This window comes from Lipomyces oligophaga (assembly GCF_038497815.1).
Source record: "Lipomyces oligophaga strain CBS 7107 unplaced genomic scaffold V1516scaffold_3, whole genome shotgun sequence".
NCBI classification, from domain to species: domain Eukaryota; kingdom Fungi; phylum Ascomycota; class Lipomycetes; order Lipomycetales; family Lipomycetaceae; genus Lipomyces; species [Lipomyces] oligophaga.
Genome location: NW_027117787.1, coordinates 381277 through 399457, shown reverse-complemented (window position 1 = coordinate 399457; position 18181 = coordinate 381277). Strand labels below are relative to the sequence as shown.

At 43.0% G+C, this 18181-nt stretch overlaps 5 protein-coding genes across 5 annotated transcripts; 3 read left to right on the top strand and 2 right to left on the bottom strand.

Annotated features, from left to right (window-relative positions):
* Positions 1-232: 232 nt before the first annotated feature.
* V1516DRAFT_672662 (uncharacterized protein) lies at positions 233-2184 on the bottom strand. Its single transcript, XM_066921783.1, has one exon. It carries the CDS (start codon positions 1995-1997, stop codon positions 324-326), a length of 1674 nt encoding a protein of 557 aa, XP_066777911.1. The 5' UTR covers positions 1998-2184; the 3' UTR covers positions 233-323.
* Positions 2185-2617: 433 nt separating this feature from the next.
* On the top strand, positions 2618-7287 carry V1516DRAFT_672660 (clustered mitochondria-domain-containing protein). Its single transcript, XM_066921782.1, has 4 exons — positions 2618-3056; positions 3127-3198; positions 3266-3327; positions 3383-7287. Exons 1-4 carry the CDS (start codon positions 3038-3040, stop codon positions 7070-7072), a joined length of 3843 nt encoding a protein of 1280 aa, XP_066777910.1. The 5' UTR covers positions 2618-3037; the 3' UTR covers positions 7073-7287.
* A 356-nt stretch (positions 7288-7643) lies between these two features.
* Positions 7644-9855, top strand: V1516DRAFT_672656 (putative mfs monocarboxylate transporter protein). The gene is made up of 2 exons (XM_066921781.1): positions 7644-8464; positions 8520-9855. Exons 1-2 carry the CDS (start codon positions 8136-8138, stop codon positions 9646-9648), a joined length of 1458 nt encoding a protein of 485 aa, XP_066777909.1. The 5' UTR covers positions 7644-8135; the 3' UTR covers positions 9649-9855.
* V1516DRAFT_635513 (KRI1-like family C-terminal-domain-containing protein) lies at positions 9692-11685 on the bottom strand. Its single transcript, XM_066920014.1, has 2 exons — positions 11457-11685; positions 9692-11399 (listed from the first exon to the last, which is right to left on the bottom strand). The coding sequence occupies exons 1-2, from the start codon at positions 11626-11628 to the stop codon at positions 9772-9774; spliced, it is 1800 nt and encodes a 599-aa protein (XP_066777908.1). The 5' UTR covers positions 11629-11685; the 3' UTR covers positions 9692-9771.
* A 2326-nt stretch (positions 11686-14011) lies between these two features.
* On the top strand, positions 14012-15123 carry V1516DRAFT_248366 (GPR1/FUN34/yaaH family-domain-containing protein). Its single transcript, XM_066918797.1, has one exon. It carries the CDS (start codon positions 14133-14135, stop codon positions 15075-15077), a length of 945 nt encoding a protein of 314 aa, XP_066777907.1. The 5' UTR covers positions 14012-14132; the 3' UTR covers positions 15078-15123.
* Positions 15124-18181: the final 3058 nt, after the last annotated feature.

Sequence of the window (18181 nt, the reverse complement as noted above, 5' to 3'; positions counted from 1 at the left end):
ATATGTTTAAACAACTCGGAATTAGCACGATTCAGATTACTATTCGACACAGAGATCTCGAAATAGTTTCCTCTTTGGGCCATGTGTGTCTCATTCTAGACATTGTTTCCTTCCCGCTCTCGTCCCAGACTGGTGTGAGATTCCTTACTATTCTGTTTTAGGAAATTTTTAAGAGACGTACTTTTTACAAATAGATTGTGTTATTTTAATATGGTTGAACAACTATATTTTAGCTGCATCAAAAATAAAAAATTAAGTCTCTTTTTTTTAGAAGATATAATAAACTCAGTAGATGCAATTTCTATTATATAATTCTACATACTTCATTTCATATCTTCGTACTCAATAGCATCATCTTCCTCCTCCTCTGGTGGGACATATTCAAACATGATCCCGTCTCGCATATCGCCCTGCTCAATCGAGATCCTATATTTTCCATCGCCCACAAGATCTTTAAGAACTAGTTCTTTTGTACGGCCTAGACTCTCAATCTGACTAACTCGATCGAGCGTGTTCTCAAGTAACTTGTCAAACCCTGGCATCGCAGCTATCTGCCGGAAAGCTTCCATCATTGGCAAGGAATCTGCGCGCACATTGGAATTCGAGTCAATAGTAAATATATTCAAATTGTCATATCTCTGAATATAGTCAGCTCGTGTCATGACTTGTCTTGCTCGCCATAGTGGAAGCGAAGGAAGAACATGGTCTGCTGTTACTTCTGGCTCTCCATTTCTTGCACGATGGGCTCTATCCATGTCTACTAGCTTCTTCATAAGCAACATTGCAGATCCGGAAAACTTGCCGCTTTCCATAACATCATCGTCCATCTCCATGCCAAGAAGCCCACACTGGTTCAAAAACCACGTCTTTTCCCGCTCGACAATTGATTTCGCATGTGCCATCATATCCTTATGTTGCGCAACACGATTTAAAAACTGTGGCCGTCCACCAATTACATCATATATCGCATTCGCCATCTCATTCGAAATTGCCTCGTGGAAATACTTTTGTCGCCAATGGTTGAGCGCTTCTACAGTTTTCTGCCGTGTTAAATCCTTGATTGTAACAACATCGCACCGAGTTCCGAGAGCCTTGAATCGCTCGTAGACCCAATAATCATCGCTGTTGAAGATCATCGTCACGAGACCAGAAGCAGCAAATGACTCGGCACGTTGCTGCAGCAGCTCTAGAAGATCTTGGCCGTCCGCATCTTCACGTAGAAGGTGTACTGAGTTGACTATCAGCACCATTGGCCGGTTGACCGATTTGCTGCGGTACAGAGCTACCTCTTCGAGCTTGTCAAAAGCTCGCTCTATATCTAAGAGAGCCGTCGTATCTCTAGGTCCTCTTATAGAGAAGAGAGATCCAATGTAATCTTCATGAAAGTGATAATTAACGGCTTTGCCTAATCGAATCCGAACGATTTCGGGGTCACCGTGACACTCGAACATTGTACAGTTAAGTCCATCTACTCGACGCATGGCCTCCAGTAACATCGAGGTCTTGCCCGTTCCTTTTTCACCGATCAGCAGAAAATATCGACCGGTAGTACTGCCTGAAACAGCACGGTCAATTAGTTCTTGTTCATCTCGAATAACCCATTCCTCGTCCGGATCAGATGTTCTAAAAGACAACGCTCTATCCAGACTTGCATCACCTCGTTCAAAAGCATGCTCAATTTTATTGAGCACACGAACCTTGTAATATTCATGATATAGCAGTCCAGAAATACCCAAGATGGCCAAAGAACCAAACGTCACCGCTGCCGTGTCCAGCATCTTATGTAGTGCCTCCTTCATACGTTCCCAGCGAGTCCTTTTCCGTTTCGACTCAGATCCTTCCACAATATCAGAAATCTGGTCGACAGCATTGAAAAAGGTGCGAACTCCGCCTCGAGCGGTAGGTAAGATCAAGTAGGTAGAGATATATGGCATTCGAGAACAATGGGACTTCGCCCAGACTCCCTGCGACAGAAGACGCAAACTTCTCCGAGACATATTCGAGACCAGCTGAATATACACGAATGCAATTGAATTTCAACGGAAATCTTCTAAAAGAAAAACGTCTGAAGAAATAGAATCAAAGGGGAAAGGAGATTGCTCCTGAGCAGGCCGTTCTTGGCCTTCTCGAATTTTGGGTTCTGCTCAGCCTCCAGAGACTTCTTGAGACAATGGGCTCCAAAGCCGCACGAGTCTCCGCTTTTGGGAGATCGAAACGCTTGGCAAGAAGTAAGGAAAAGGCAGATAGATCTGCGAACGTGGCTATTGAGAGGACTATTCGTATTACTCTGCATTTAGTATTTTTAAATTATTGATATATCTAGGAAGTGGTCACTTTAATTTAGACCTCTATGGCCATATTCCGAAATGCAAAGGTTTAGTTGACTACACTAATCCTGTTCAAGATTAGGCCTATTAAATTCGACTAACGACGGTTCGATATAACCGAGCATATCAAATTTAGAGAAATTGCCTTTGTATAAAAATCCAGAATCTTCTCTAATACGGTTTATTGAAGCCATCTACGCCCATCTCTCGTTTATTCCAGATCCGCTGTTCAGCTCTCAACAAAATATCAACCGTAACCGACTGAGATAGAACTTCATCAACCAAGGTCACTGTAGCCTATTTGGTTTGCCCAATCGGTGGTCGCGGAATCTATGATCTTCGAATTACCCTGATTTTATACATAATCCTGGTGGGCAATCCTTAATAAAGGGTCTAAAACCATACTAGAACCCAGTAGAGTTTAGCTCTTCCTACAGGCGCCCGTTCTCGGTCTGGGGTTTCGAGAGTAGGAAAAAATTCGGCTTCGGGTTGTCTCGAGAATGCTTTTCGCTTGAGCGACGACATTTCGATTCCCGTTGAAGTTCTTGCAGATCTATTTCGAGTTTAGTTTTAATAGACATAGGGAAATCGATATTTCTTCAGGGTTTTGGAAATACTGGTTGAACGTTTTTTTCCCTCGGTTCTCTTCGAGCAAACTCTGTCCTCGTCGGGATCTATTCTGAAGACATAGAAGCATCAAATCCAGAAAAATGGCTGACCAGGCCCAAGGTACGTAGATGAACATTGGTCAATTATAATTGAGCATCGCAAAAGAAGCATATTCTCACCATTCCTTTAGACCCAGTTCGCGAGGAGGAGTCCTCTGTGACTGCAGAAGTAGTTGACCCTACAGCTGAGGATGTAGCGGAAGGTAAACTAGCTGCCAGTCGAATCTGCAAGCTTGATATTGAGCCATATACTAACTTTTGATTTTACAGCTTCCGAAATGCTCTCTCTCACTGTGACTCTTCCGCATGAGCCTGGCTCAATAAAGATCATGGTATGGCATTTTGCTGCGAAAGAAATTCTTAACTCAAATAGACTAACTGAATCAGGTCTCTGTCCACGAGACTTTCAATGATATCCGACAGTCCATCCTGGATCTCCCGTCGACGGTTCAATATACATGCTTTTCGTTGTGGTTTGAGGGAGTCAAACTTAAGGACTTTTTAGAACTCCATTCAGTTGAGGGTATCTACGACGGTGCTACCCTCGAGCTCCGCGAAGAAGCTTATAACGAAAAGGAAGCCCGCATTCATGTCCTCAAGGTTCGAGATGTCATCGGACTTGTTTCAACCAAAAACATTGCTATCGAACCTCTTAGTGCTGGGTTATCTAATCTGGTCGCTACCCAAAGATTCGGCGAATCATTCAATCCATCTACTGAAAACTTGTCTCATCCAGCTAATGGATTCGAGCTCAACAGCCCTGTAGACTTGTCCGAATATTTACCCGTCTCCGATACCGATAGACCACAGTGTGTTAAATCTTTAGGTCTGTCAATGTGGCATCCTCCAGCACCTAATTTTCGTCTTCGTGGACATTTATTGTATCTTCAAGTGCTCACTTTGGAAGGCAATCTATATCATATAACAGCTGATCTCTCAGGTTTTTATGTCTCGAATTCCACAAACCAGAAATTTGATCCTTCTCCGAAAAAGGGATCTGGACATAAGCTGGAAAAAGCCCACTCGCTTTTGGTCTTACTTGAACAACTCTCACCGAAGTTTAAAGAAGAGCTTCTTGCATGGCAAACAGAATTAGGCCAACGTGAACCTCTTACTGTATTTTCTCCTTCAAATGCTGCACTTGCGGCACCTTGGCTTGCCCGTCCAAATGATATTGTCGTTGCTGACATCTCTCGTTCCCAAGAGCAACTTCTTCTAGGTGGGACAGATAATTTGGATACTTTCCGCGATTGGAATGAAGATCTTCAGTCGACTAGAGAAATGCCGAAAACAACCATTCAGGAACAGATTCTTCGGGAGCGCTTATTGAACAAGCTCTACTTTGATTTCTCCGAAGCTGCAACTAAGGGCGCAGTGCTGATCGCGCGCGACGAAGTCACTGCTATTAACCCAGGCGAGCGCCGTGAATCGCAAATCTATCTTTATAACGGTATTTTCTTTTCGTATGGAGCCGACGGTATGGGTACATTTGCAGACGAAGGTGGCAATGAAGCCGCCCGCTATGTTGTGGGTAAGGATCTTACTGGAGTCAGAGTTATAACCGAACTTGACATAGATGGCATTTTTCCGTTATGTACTGTTATTGTAGACTACTGCGGTCGTCGTATTGTTGCTCAATCTCCGATTCCTGGTATGTTCAGACAAAGGGAAGACGGGGAAGATCAGGTCGTATATGGTAGTAGTAGTATTGACGATCGCGACAAGGTTGCATGTCAAAAAGATTTTGCACCATATTTTGAGAAGATTGGTGAGTTTTTGCATCTTAAGCCCCATAGAGTATGGGACAAGGAGGGTCAAAGCTTTGAGCTGGCAACATCATTGGAAACTAAAGGTCTCGATGGTGCTGATGGTCGCAAATATATCATCGACATGTATAGAACCACACCTTTGGATATAAACTTCATTGAAAGTGAAGGAGAAGGATATCCGCATAGAATTCCTGTACTTCGTCATGAGGCAGTCGAGGCTTGGTGGAGAAAGCAGTTGCGTGAGTGGATTGATAAACAAGCAGAGGCCATCAAAGCAGATGGTAAGGACTATAAGGTTGTATACAAATCGGAAACTTCCTCAGCTGAGCCTATCACCATGGGTGAATCATCTGTTGAAGAACCAGTAAAGGCTGAGAGTGCGGAAGGACTTTCTAAGGAGCGATCAGAACTAGACAATACTTCAAAGGAGATTGTTACGATTGAAGCTTCTGGTCTGCAGTTCACTCTGAATCCTGATGTTTTCTCAGGTCAAGTTCCTGGTACTCCTGAAGATGCAGAGAAATATCGTGCAGATGAAGCAGACGTGCGAGCTGCTTCAGAATTTGTTTCTTTGAGCTTGATTCCTGAATTTGTTTCTGATCTACGTAAAGGTTTGTCTTTGCCTTTTGACGGCACGCAACTCTCCAGTGTGTTGCATCGTCGTGGAATCAATATGCGATACATGAGCGCATTACTTAAGGCCATAGATGAACCAGCAAAAGAAGATGAAAAAGCAACCAAGAACTTGGACTCTCTCAAGTCTATTCTAATTCAAGAAATTATTGTGCGAGCTTCCAAGCATGCGTTGATTTCATTGATCTCATCTCTTCCATTCGCAATTGTGCCATACGCAATTACTCATTTCTTCAATTGTATTCTGGGGACGAAGCTTAATTCTGAGCCTACTATCAAAATAGATCAGGAGCTAGTAGAAATCTACGGCGAAGGCACTGTAGATGATTTCAGCTTTGCGAAGCTGACAGCGGCGGATGTTCAATCGTTGGTTGCTGACGAAGCGAAGAATCGATTCCGATATGATCTCCAATCTGACTGGGCTACGTCAATTATCAGAGAAGTCCCGTTCATGCGGGAGTTGTCGCTGAAATTGGGTCTTCAGTGGGATTCGAAGAGGTATTCGTTTGATAAGGAGATGCAATTGGCAAGCAAGCCAACTAGTAATGGCAATGCAATCACCGAACCGGAGAACCTGGAGAAGACTGTCACCAAGTCGCACACGAAATCTAAGAAGAAGGGACATTCTAGCAAGCAGCAAGAGTCACTTGTTGCAAAGAAAATTGCTGAAAGCGTCCCGGCTACAACGTTTACACGAGATGACTTATTGAACATAGTTCCGGTTGTCAAGGACCTGTCTTTGCGCAGCAGTCTAGCAGAGCGGGCTTTGGAAACAGGCCGTTTATCCATCATGCAGGGTCAGAAAGATGTTGGTCAGAGTCTCCTGTTAGAATCTCTGTCATTACATGAACAGATCTACGGTGTCATTCATCCCGAGGTAGCGCGTGCCTATTCTCAATTGTCAATGGTTTTCTCTCAGCTTGGTGAGAAGGATGCTGCGGTCGATTCTGCACGCAAAGCGGTTGTTATAGCAGAGCGTACAATTGGATTAGATGCTGCGGATACGGTTTTGATGTATCTAAACTTATCATTGGCCGAGAACGACAACGGAAATCCATATGTGGCTCTTGCTTATGTTCGACGCGCCTTGACTCTTTGGAAGATGATCAGTAGTGAATGGCATCCAGATGCGGTTACGACGTTTAACAATGTTGCAATTATGCTGCAGGCCATCAAGAATTACGATGATTCTTTGAAATGGTTTGAAGCCAGTATGGAACTTTGTGTGAAAGTGTTTGGAACGCACAGTGTCAATACCGCGAATTTGAACTTCCAGTTGGCCCAAGCATTTTTACTTGTCCGCGATTCCTCTAAAGCTGTCCAACGCATGAGGGATGCTTATACCTATTTTCACAAGGAACTTGGCGCTGAGGACGAGAACACGAAGCAAGCCGAGAAATGGCTTGAGCATCTTACTCAATCTGCTGTCTTTTTAGCTCGGCAGGAGAAAGAGTTAGAAGCGCGCCGTGCACTTCAGCAAGGACTAGTGAATGGCGCCGCTCAAGCTGTCAATGGTAGTTCCAGTTCACCAGCAGTAACTCAGACCGGAAAATCTTCCAAGTCGAGCAAGAAAAAGGGCAAAAAGGCAAAATCTGTCGCTCCAGCTTCAGAGGCACCTGAGAAATTGGGTGCCCGACCAATCGATGAATTGGTCAAGTACATAGATGGCGAGTAAGTGGAGAGAGCGGGAGGAAGGAAAGAAGTAAGGATAAGCATAAGTAAGGATAAGTAGTCTTAACTAGTATCTACGCATCCTTGTTTGGCTATTTAGCCAAATATTTTGCATGAAAAGTATCATACCATCTCTAGTCTTGAATAAGGATATACTACTGGATATCTATGTACATAGTTCGTTTTGTTAAAGATAAATATTATATCATGTTACATATATTTGGATCAAGTTCAAACTTAGCCGCGGCTCGGAACCAGGGTCCATTTGATGGTAAAGTAACGGAGACTGTCCACGCAACTAAAAAATCTCCAACTAGTAAGGAACTTGAGTTGAAAAAAGTTATAAGCAGAAAGAACCCCAATGATATTCAAACCAAGAGAGTTGTATTGTTCTCAAAATGTCGTGAAGACAAGTCCCGTGAGCAATTGAGAGATTATGGCGACGGATGCTCTTTGTATTCCTATTTAGGCAATTTTAAGACAGCCGAGACAAGACCGGAAGCCCCGATTGTAGGTTCATTCAGACCGGCCGAGCCGCGCTTTCTACCGGGATTTATTCAGCTCTATGTTCTGGGTCTAGGAGCTCCTTACGTAGAACGAAAATGAGATCAAAAACAGAGATAACTAGAACCTCGAAAAATTAAAATAGCAGCTAAGGATTCTATTGCTTGTTTTGCAGCGGAATGTTGATATCCGAAGTTAAAATCCCAGGAAATAAGTTAGCAAGCAATCATTGTGCAACTTACAGGACGGAAGGGAAGGGCGTCGGCTTGTTTCCGAGGCCTGTGCGGATAGTGGCGTGCAATAGAGCGGGAAGGAAAGGACAGAGCAGAGGAGTAGAACAAGACAGCGAGAACCTAAGGGCCTTTTCTTCTGGGTAAGCACACTGGAACAGAAATTGAATGAGTAATTTCTTGTTTTCTCCGCACAAGCATTTGAAATTGTGGCATATCCATAGTTTCTGTTAGGTTAATATAGGATTTGCATGACCACATGGACCAAATACAGTCAAATAAATATCTCGAATTACGGTAGAACGAAGGCCAACAGAAGATAAAAGCAGAACAATGTCAAGTACAAACCTTGGACCGACTATATCAAGGATATCCGGTATATCACCGCAGAGTCAGACAGTACCATCGCCTGAAATAGAGATGAGCGAAGCTATCGAGGACATTACTGGTGGAATAGAGAACCAGGAGAATTCGGCCGCAGACGGGTACAGGAAGGATAAAGAGAAACTCGCGCTGGATGATCAAGATGACAGATTGACAATGGAGGAAGAATTGGAGATTGAGGAGGATGAAGAGAAGGCAGGCTATGACGCTGTTCCGGATGGTGGAATTGTCGCTTGGCTGCAGGTTCTTGGAGGAACATTGATGTATTTTAATAGCTGGTGAGTGGACTTAAAATGCAAGGTTTCTTTGCCGACAATATCTAATAATGCGCAGGGGAATCATTAATTCATATGGTTGTTTCGAGAATTATTATATTTCAATATCTCTGTCAAATAAAACTGCGTCCGATATTGCTTGGGTGGGCTCAATCCAAGCCTTCATATTAGTGATTATGAGCATAGTAGTTGGTCCGGTTTTCGACAGAGGCTACTTTCGAACTCTTGTCATTTCAGGCAGTGTCACAGTAGTTTTTGGAATGATGATGACCTCATTATGCACGGAATATTGGCAAGTGATGCTTGCCCAAGGTATAGTCATAGGCTTAGGAGGCGGATGTTTATTTATTCCTGCCGTCGCTATCATGTCGCAGTATTTTCTTCGTCGGCGATCGTTCGCCTGCGGTATAGTTGCCGCTGGCTCTTCAATGGGTGGAGTGCTGTATCCGATTATATTTCACAGATTACAGCCCAATCTTGGATTTGCCTGGACAACGAGAGTTATTGCATTTATCATGCTTGGTACGGAACTCATTGCTATAGCAGTAATGCGTGTTCGCGTCATGCCCCGGTTCAAGCGAGCGTTTTGGGATTCGACTGCGTTTCGTGATCCGGCGTTTGTTTTATTCACCACGGTTGTTTTCTTTGCTTTTGCAGGAGCATATGTTCCATATTATTACATCCAAACGTATACACAGGATATGGATATCTTTCCCGAACATGTGGCTTTCTACATGCTTTCGATTCTTAATGCAGGATCTATTGTAGGACGAGTTGTACCAAATTTTTTGGCAGATATCTTTGGTGCTGTGAATATCATGATTCCTTTCACAGTCCTAACTTTGATCATTTCATTTACTTGGACCTCGGTTCACTCTGGTGCCGGAGTTGTATTGTTTTCATTTTGCTATGGCGTTGCGTCTGGCGCATTTGTCTCTTTGCCACCTCCAGTTCTCAACTCATTGTGCCCTGATATGCGTGTTGTTGGGACTCGTATGGGAATGTCGTTTGCCTTTGCGAGTTTCGGTCTCTTGATTGGTACTCCCGTAGCGGGCGCTTTGCTACGTTCGCCGGCGACGTATACTGCAACCATGTGTTGGTGTGGTGGAGTGACAGCGGTAGCGCTCATTGTTCTGATAATGACACGCTGGTTGAAAGTGGGTTCAACTATGATCACATTTGTTTAAGCAAACTTTTTTTTCATATAATATTCTTATGCATATTTACTAGGGATTTTTTTTTGGTTCGATTATCTTATTTGCCTGATCTAATATAAAGACTTTTAATAATATTTGACTTCAAACGATATATTACTCTGCTTTATGACGTTTGCTGTTGTGCTTGTACTTAGTTTTCTTAGGCTTTAGCACTTTGCTACTGGCATCAGCATTTGCAGCTTCCAGCGCAGCTTCCCAGCTAGGCGCACTAGCCGATCCAAATACGGACTTTCGCCATTCGCGCAGTCGTTTTTTCTTCGCATATCGTTTATGATCTTTTGCTTTCTTTTCCAAGTCTCGATATGGAGCAAATTTCTTTAGTCCGACATACTCGTTGAGTTGAACATCATCGGCAAGCAAAATATCCACCGGATCGAGATGGAATGCTTCTGGAGACACTTCTCGATATCTGAATTTGAAGTTTGTGTCGTCTGGTTCAAGAATAGTTGTTCCTTTATTCCTTGACTTCGATGTAGAAGAAGGAATGTCTGCAGTAGGCATTATTTCTGTATCGACAAACTGCTCCACTTTAGATCGCATATCTTTTTCAGCCTTCTTCGCAGACTGTTTAGACTGTTTTTCGAGTCTCTTTAGTTGACGACCTGATAATTGTACTTTCTCTTGATCGGGCTCAGTTTCATGATCTGAAACAATATCATCAATCTGAATGTCATCGTCCCATACTGGTTTCTTCGTATCAATCTTATCATTGTAAAATGCACTCGAAAATAATTTTTCCATTTTGTCATCCCAGCCTTGGTCCCCTTCATAATCTGTATCCAGAATATCCGCAGGGTCGATGGATAATTTCTGGTCTTGACTTATTCCCGCGACTTGCTTAACTTGATTTAATTTTTCGACAAGCTGATTCACCTTTAATTGGCGATATCTCGACCGATCTTGCTCTCGTTGCTTTCGATCGGCTTCTTTGGTCTCTTTGCGAAGCCGCCTTGCTCGCTGTCGCGCAGTCTCGGAATCTCTTCGAACGGACATGTCATTGACAACCTCACGGCCGTACGTTTGGATCTCGCCGGCTTCGTCCCCTGCTTCGAATCGAAAATTGTATTTTTGTTCGAATTCATCGGTCTTGTCGTCGAAATCGGAGTCGTCTTCAACAATGTTGTCCAGCTGTGGAGCACTTCGTCCAGACTTAGATCTGCGCCCCACTCGAGCATCTGGTCGCCAAGCTTTGCTATTCATAAATAAGTCTAGAAATTGTTCTGGATCTTCAGCAGGATCAGGAAGCTCTATAGGCTGGACTTCGCGCTGCTTGACAACCTTCTTCGGTGCGAATTCGCCAGAATCAGATTCCTCTTCTGAATCTGAGCCACCGCCACCAGCAGCATGCATTTCTTTGACCAATTGTTCACGGTCCCGTTCTAATTTGACTGCGTACGGTAGTTCGTCATTTTTATGATCTCCATTGGAGACTGCAGATTCATCAAGTTGACCCAAGAGATTCATGCGATGATAATCTCGAAGATAAACTGGCTTTTGGTTGGATTCTTTTGTCTCTGTGGAGATGTCATCAAAAAATCTCACTGAACTATCTTTAAGTACTGCTGTATCATTTTTGCGAAGTGCTGTAACAACTTGCTGGATCCGCTGATCCATGTCATCTGTGAGTAAGTCTGCTGCTTCATCCTCCTCCTCGGAAGTCGAAGATTCACTTTCATCGTCTTCAGATAATTCAAGTTCTCCTCGCTTTCGCTTTTCCTCTACTGCAAATAAAATGTAAATATAACGCCAAATGAAAAGGAGATATGAATGATACTCACATCTTGAAAGTTCTTCACGTTGCTTGTTATATTCGAACCTCTTCTTATAATCTTCGTTGACGGTAAGTTTAATATCAGTCTCGTCATCTTCACTGCTATCATCTAAAACTCTTTTTTTGGATGCAATGGCTTCCCCAGCTTCCACATCACCAACTTTCTGTCGGCGCCCCATTTCGTCCTCTTTTCCTACTCAACGAAAATAAATATGAGATCGATGTCTAATCAGAGCAAGCTATACACTAAATTTTTCACCCATCCTACTTGAACCGACGCCGCAGCCCGAACGGGGATTTTTGTCTTGGGAGTTTTCAGATCGTTTTCTTAAACCCTCGGATGGTAAGCACGCCCTGTTCGGCAAATTGCCTTATAGAGAGAGACTGAAGTCCCTAGCATTAAATCACATTTCATAGAACATCTCTATGCAGCTATTGCAGCTGCTTTATTCTTCATATGCCGATATGTGTGGGGATGCTGATATGTTTTGAGGGTTATAGCAAAAAAGCGACTGCACTAGCTGTTTTCATTGGTTGATTTATGGTTACCTGTGAACTCGCTGCAACTCTGCGAAGGATATCGATATTCACGAAACTGATATAGATTTCTCTGATCTGTGCCAGTTTTTCTTTGATAGAGTATGTGAATATAGATCAATAATCAAATTGTTATCGACTGCATGTGTACTTTTTTAGAATTCCATTCAGGCCGTAACTGATATATCCATAATCACTTGCGTTCGAAACTCAACTGGAACTATTTCGGATCCTACGCCTACATTATGCCTTTGATCAAAATAAACTCATGAGCCGAACGTGCGTAATCTGCCTATTCATATAGCAGATATCTAATTTATTTAAAGATGACTGGCAGTTAGCGAATGCGCAATGACATAATCTTCTTCGCAGCTTGCCGGGCGATAGTCGAGCGTTCAAGATAAGTAAAAGTACACATGTGAGTGTGTCCTATGATTAGGAACGTCGATAGCCCATATCGCGTGCTGTGAAAACGTGGCATACAGACTTAAACATCATTCGCATAGCATCAGTTGCTGATATCACTGGTATCAAAGAATGCGAAGAGTTTCCGACTAGCCTATTCTACACTACGTGTAAATCCGCACTATCCACACTATCACCGCCTTGCGGAATTTGAAATAGTATCAATGCATGCTGATTTCCTCATACATGATATCCACAGGATATCTTATCTTCCTAACATCTGCATTAAGCCGACTCAAAGTCTAGAAGCAGAAAAAGTACAAAAACGCGAAAGACGCACAGCTGGGTATAGCTGCGGCTCCTTCGCTCTTATTTCCAATGCGTTGCTAAAAGCCAAAAGCCAAAAGCCAAAAGCTTCGTTTGGGCCGAAATATCCTCTCGCGCCCTCTTTTGGACACCCCCGCTTGCCTCTCCACCTTTTTCTCTCTCCCTTGTTCTGCTTCTCAAACCCCAGAGAAATCTCATCAGCATCCATTAAACGTGCTCTAACACAACACCCAGCTGGCGTTCACCCGGCCCTCACCACGTGAGTATCATGTGATTTGGCGGGGTCAATCGGCGGAGCGGTGTGTGCGGCTCCAGATGTAGGTTGAACAAACCCCTCTCCGATGTGCTCATGCGCGGGGCCAGAGGAAGTCGCATTTTGCAGGGGCGGGGGAGTTTTACCCATGTCCTGAGCGACAAAGAAGGAAGCATGAGCGAAGGATTCACTGATCGGGAAAGTTTTGGGAAAGTACACTCAGTTTAGATTTGATGTTGAAAAAGCTGACAATTTTGCGGATGCAGCTCGCGATCCCAGTCCGTGTTCTCGCAAAAGAGTCGTGACTGTGAGATTACGACTGCTGTTTTTGGAAGATCAATCAGGTTATGACGACATGATCCACTCGAGGAGTCTCTTAGGGAGGGGTGCCTAAATACTGCTACAGTCGTCTCTCAGAAAAGATCAACGCCCAAAATCTGCTTACCTCGGGCAAAATGATTTCTCTGCTAGACGCTGAACGTGAGTACAGACGACGATTGGACTACCGTTACCGGCCAGCGGCCATGGATCACAGCTGTACATGTGGTGCCCTCTTGTTCGGTCGTGTGTTTCCACACTATTAGACCGCACATCTGGGCCGGGCAATCACAGTCCCATTGCTCTGACGACTTGTCACTCACTGCGGTACCAACCAGACTCAGCGAAACCGTTCAGACCAGGTGATCTCATTTTGCGTCCATCCGCAGCACGGTCACGACAAGTTTCCCCTCTTCTTTGATCTTCAGAGATCCAAAATGGAAGCAATTCAGGATATCCCCCCTGTGTTGATGTTGATCTGCTTTGGTTCGATAGAGCAGCCAGCACCTTGCCTTGCTGGAGCGGCCTCAACGCTTGCTGGCGTCCAGTCCTCAAAACTATCTTCTGTCCTTGCCCACTGTCCCCGCTCGTGCCCCTCATTTGTGTGTACCACACAATGGCTCTCTACCCCGCACTGCTCTCCCATAGATCATTGTTTATATTCTGGGGGTATCTCTGGCCCTTTTTCATTAAATGTTTTAAAATACTTATTCCTCATAACTTTCTTCTGTTCTTTCATTTTATTCCTAGTGCTACCGTTGCTTCTACTTTCGATTGCCAGCCTGGTCTATTCTCCCTGCATCATTCTCCATCCCCATAAAACTAGCACAACATTCCCTCAGAATGGCTACATACGCTGACGCAAACCAAGCAAATGCGTATGCCGCAGATCGTGCACCGTCTACTTCATCTGACACCGCAGCACCACTAGATAATCCTCATCCCACGAGGAATGCCGACTATGATCTCGAGACAGGCTCGCCTAACAAGGAGGGTCTGACCGAAGAGGCGTTGTCCCGCTTTCGCACTGCTAGCTCCGTCATGATGACCCCTGAGCTTTTCGAGCAGCTCTATCTGTCTCCTGAAAAGCGAGTGAAGGGCAATCTCAGGCAAACATTTGGAAATCCCACGCCTTTGGCTGTTATGGGCCATATGCTCTGTGTTTGTCCGTTGGGCTGTGATCTTATTGGATGGCGTGGTGCGGGCCAGAGCGGTGCTGCGTCAACTGGCGCTTATATCTTTATTGGAGGTCTACTTTTGTTCACGGCCGGAATCCTCGAGTTTTTCCTTGGAAATACCTTTTCTTTCGTTGTTTTCTGTGCCTTTGGTGGATTTTGGTTTGCATTTGGTGGCACTTTGATCCCCGCGTTCAATTCGATTGGTGCATATTCTGCTACCGGTGATTCGCAAGTACTAGGTTTGACGACTAAAGGATTCCAGGCTTCGTTTGCATTTTATCTTTTATTTTGGTCCATTGCTGTTGCCGTGCTGCTTCTTTGCTCGCTGCGAACTAATGTTGCTTTCGTCTCTCTGTTCTTCTGCCTTCAGCTCTGCCTATTGTTCCTCACCGGTGCATACTTCTGTCTTGCGAACGGTCAAGCTGTTGTCGGAACTCGTCTAGTCAAGGCAGGTGGTGGCTGTGCGCTTGCTTGTGGATTAGTTGGCTTTTACATTTACTTCGTGCTCATGCTTCTCGCAGTCGACTTCCCCTTCTTACTTCCAGTCGGAGATCTCAGCCACGTCTTTAAGGGATATCAAGAGAAGCACGGTCCTCTCAAGCTCCAATAAAAGACTTAAAAAAAAGAAAACTTCATGTGGATTGTTTTGATACGTTTTTGTCTTTCATGTTCTCAAAAGTATGGATGTAGTGTTGATCATTACTATACCAACTTTAGGAGAACTTCTTTTCCAGTGATTTGTTCTGCTTGCGTAATATTCTTAATAACGGATGTAATAGTTTCATTGTATCCTCGCTCTTTTGTTACTGAGGTGTTTGTTTTGTATTTTCTAGCACTCGTGTTTATAAATCTTGAAAAGGTTTCATTCAATTTAGTATCGTAGTTCCAAACCATCAATTCTGGCTAATTCCCCAGATTCGGTTCGTCTTGGCCTCAGCTGTCTCTCAGTCTTTGGTAAACCCTAACCAGATAGGATCTGCGGCGATGAATCAAATGACGAATTCCTATACTGACAGTAATTACAGTTTCTGGTTACTATTGTCTTTTTGCTCTACAAAAATGAAAAAGGCTAGGAGAATTTATAAATGGTAAATCACCAACTTCATAATTCTGAATCTTTAACACTGTGAATAGTTAAGTAATCAATATATCAGACATGACTTATTAGATAAGACAAGTCATCTGATTCAGCTGAATTATCAAAATATAAAGGATAAAAATGTGCATTCAAGAACTAAATTAAATTCAAAAATATTACTTTAGTGAATACTCTGTAGAGCTACAGGTAGCATGAATGAAGAGAATAGTCTACTCAACAATCTGTGAACTGTGAGCATGAATGACTATTGAAACCGGTTGGAGACCTCAAGGAGGAATTATGCGATGACACATTGGTCAGCTTGAGCGACGGCTGAAATAAGTTAATAAAGAGCTAATACTAAATGTTTGCTTTCAAAAATTTACCAACTGGTTTTGGGCCTGCTGGTGCAGAGGATGAGGAAGCAATATTCGACTGGGGCTCCATGGTAATTATGGATGTGTATAGTTGGCTTTAAGATAAAATCTATTTGTTTGACTTGATCAACTATTAAGGCTATCTTAATGGACTTAATAAAAAAAGAGAAGGATAAGCGGATTATCAAGGTCTTTATATATTCGAATCTTTACTATGAAGAATCTTGTAGTCCGGCAGCTATGAGTCCGGACTACGGAACTCCTTCATAACAAATTAAAGAGAGATCCATTCGCAGTTCGTGTTAAGCATTCGATCCAAGGTCAATGTAATCTTCTTGATTTTCGTGGCTGTGACTTGGAGGATAGGGGATTTTAGTTGTGATTATAAGTGCTTGAGAGTTGATATACTTGTCCCCGTAGTTTGTACGTACGTAAATTCAGCATTCCAAATTTTTTAATCTATAAACCTATTTGCAAAATATTCAGAATTTGTGACATTACATGTTTTCATATTAAATTCAATCATAGATTTGTTTTTATAATACACAAGAATTGTATATGAATAGACGCAGTTGTGTGAGATACTTCTCGTACCAAGCCATCTCGGCTCCTCGCTCGGTGCGGCCTTAGTATTGTAAGTGTTGATATTGTTCCTCTGCATTTTTGATTCTTTCCTTAGACAGGGACAACAGAAAATTAACGAAAAATTACCAATTTTAGAAGAACTTCTTATCTTTTCGCTCTAAATACAATTTAACTTTTGAAAAGAGGGATAAGAGGTATATCGAGTACAAGAATAACTGCAGATCGTTTCCGCTTTCTCTACACTTGTTCACACCAGTACTGTAGATGGCTATTCCCAATTGATTTACGAAACCAAAATTGAGATATGATGTAGTAATATTCAAGACAATTCATCGATATATTTGATTTTTCATGTCTTATCAAGGGTTTTCGACTACGCATGTTCATGCAGCCAATAACGAGGATTCTCTCAAAAGAGACATTGCTCCGAATCGGATTCTGTATTAAGCGCCCGTTGAGAATTGTTTCGGACAATATATTGGCTAATATCACTTTGCTCATAACAATTCTGAGTCTCAACTGATCAAGTGGACAGCCGAGCCCCAATTTTATTTAAATCATCTTTGCAGATTACTAGCTTGTCCAATCTAATTGATTGTTAATTTGAAAAGTAGAACTAGTCTTCGTAGTGTATGATTATTTAACATGATGGAAATTGATTCTATATAATATGTGAGCAATTGCTATAGAATTAAGATGATGATAGCTTAAATGCTGACGATTAGTTGTGACCCAATTTGTTTTGTAAAGATAAATGAGAATTGCATACTCATCTCTGAAGCACAGATATTTCTAGGTTATAGGCATCTTCAACACAGTCGTCCAAGGCTAACTTTCCTGATTGGGAGGAGTAGAGCCACTCTTCCGGAAGTTCATTCGAGTTTGCATGACATTTCACTAAAAATATCTGATCGGCAAATCAACAAACGCCCTCGGACCCACTTTTATTTTAAATTGGCGGTTCTGGACTTGTAGCAAACGATGGCATCGTGCCCGAGGTTGTCCTTTACGACCCTGTGTTCGGAACAGAGTGACGCCGAATAACCCGAATGCGGTGAGCAGGAGCTTGCATTTTGTCAATGATCATGTTAAAGCTCTATTGAGGCGTTATCCTATCTAATCCGGAATAGACAGCTTAATTTAATTGTAATGAACAGGAGACATATAGTTTGTTGATCTAGGTCTCAAAGTCAAAGTTCTCTTGGATGCTGGATCGACCGGAATGGCTGGCTGGATCCCCAAGATTTAACGCTCCACAAAAGCAAAATACTTGAGTTCAGCCGACTTAGATGAGACTTGTTCATATGTTTTTCTAAGGATCTTGATCAGATTCCAAGAAATCAAAAGTCATATGGACAGAACTAGAGCAGCTTGCCCTGATAACTGCCTCGACTACTCTCAATTAATTGGTTCTTTCATTCCCTGAACAAATTCTGATAATAGGCGTATTTGCCAAATGCAAATAAAATTAAAACCCTGTTTCCGGTTAACGCAATGCCTATGTCCTCTGCTCTCAATCCTCGGTGCAAGGTCGGTAAGCTAACTGACCGGAAGGCTGACAGTCTTCGAGAGCGGCTTCACGATTGTGCCAAACAATACTAGAACCACCGGTGAAGAACAATATTAACACGTTTTTGGATCCAGCATCATGCTAGCGGATGTGATTTTATTTTC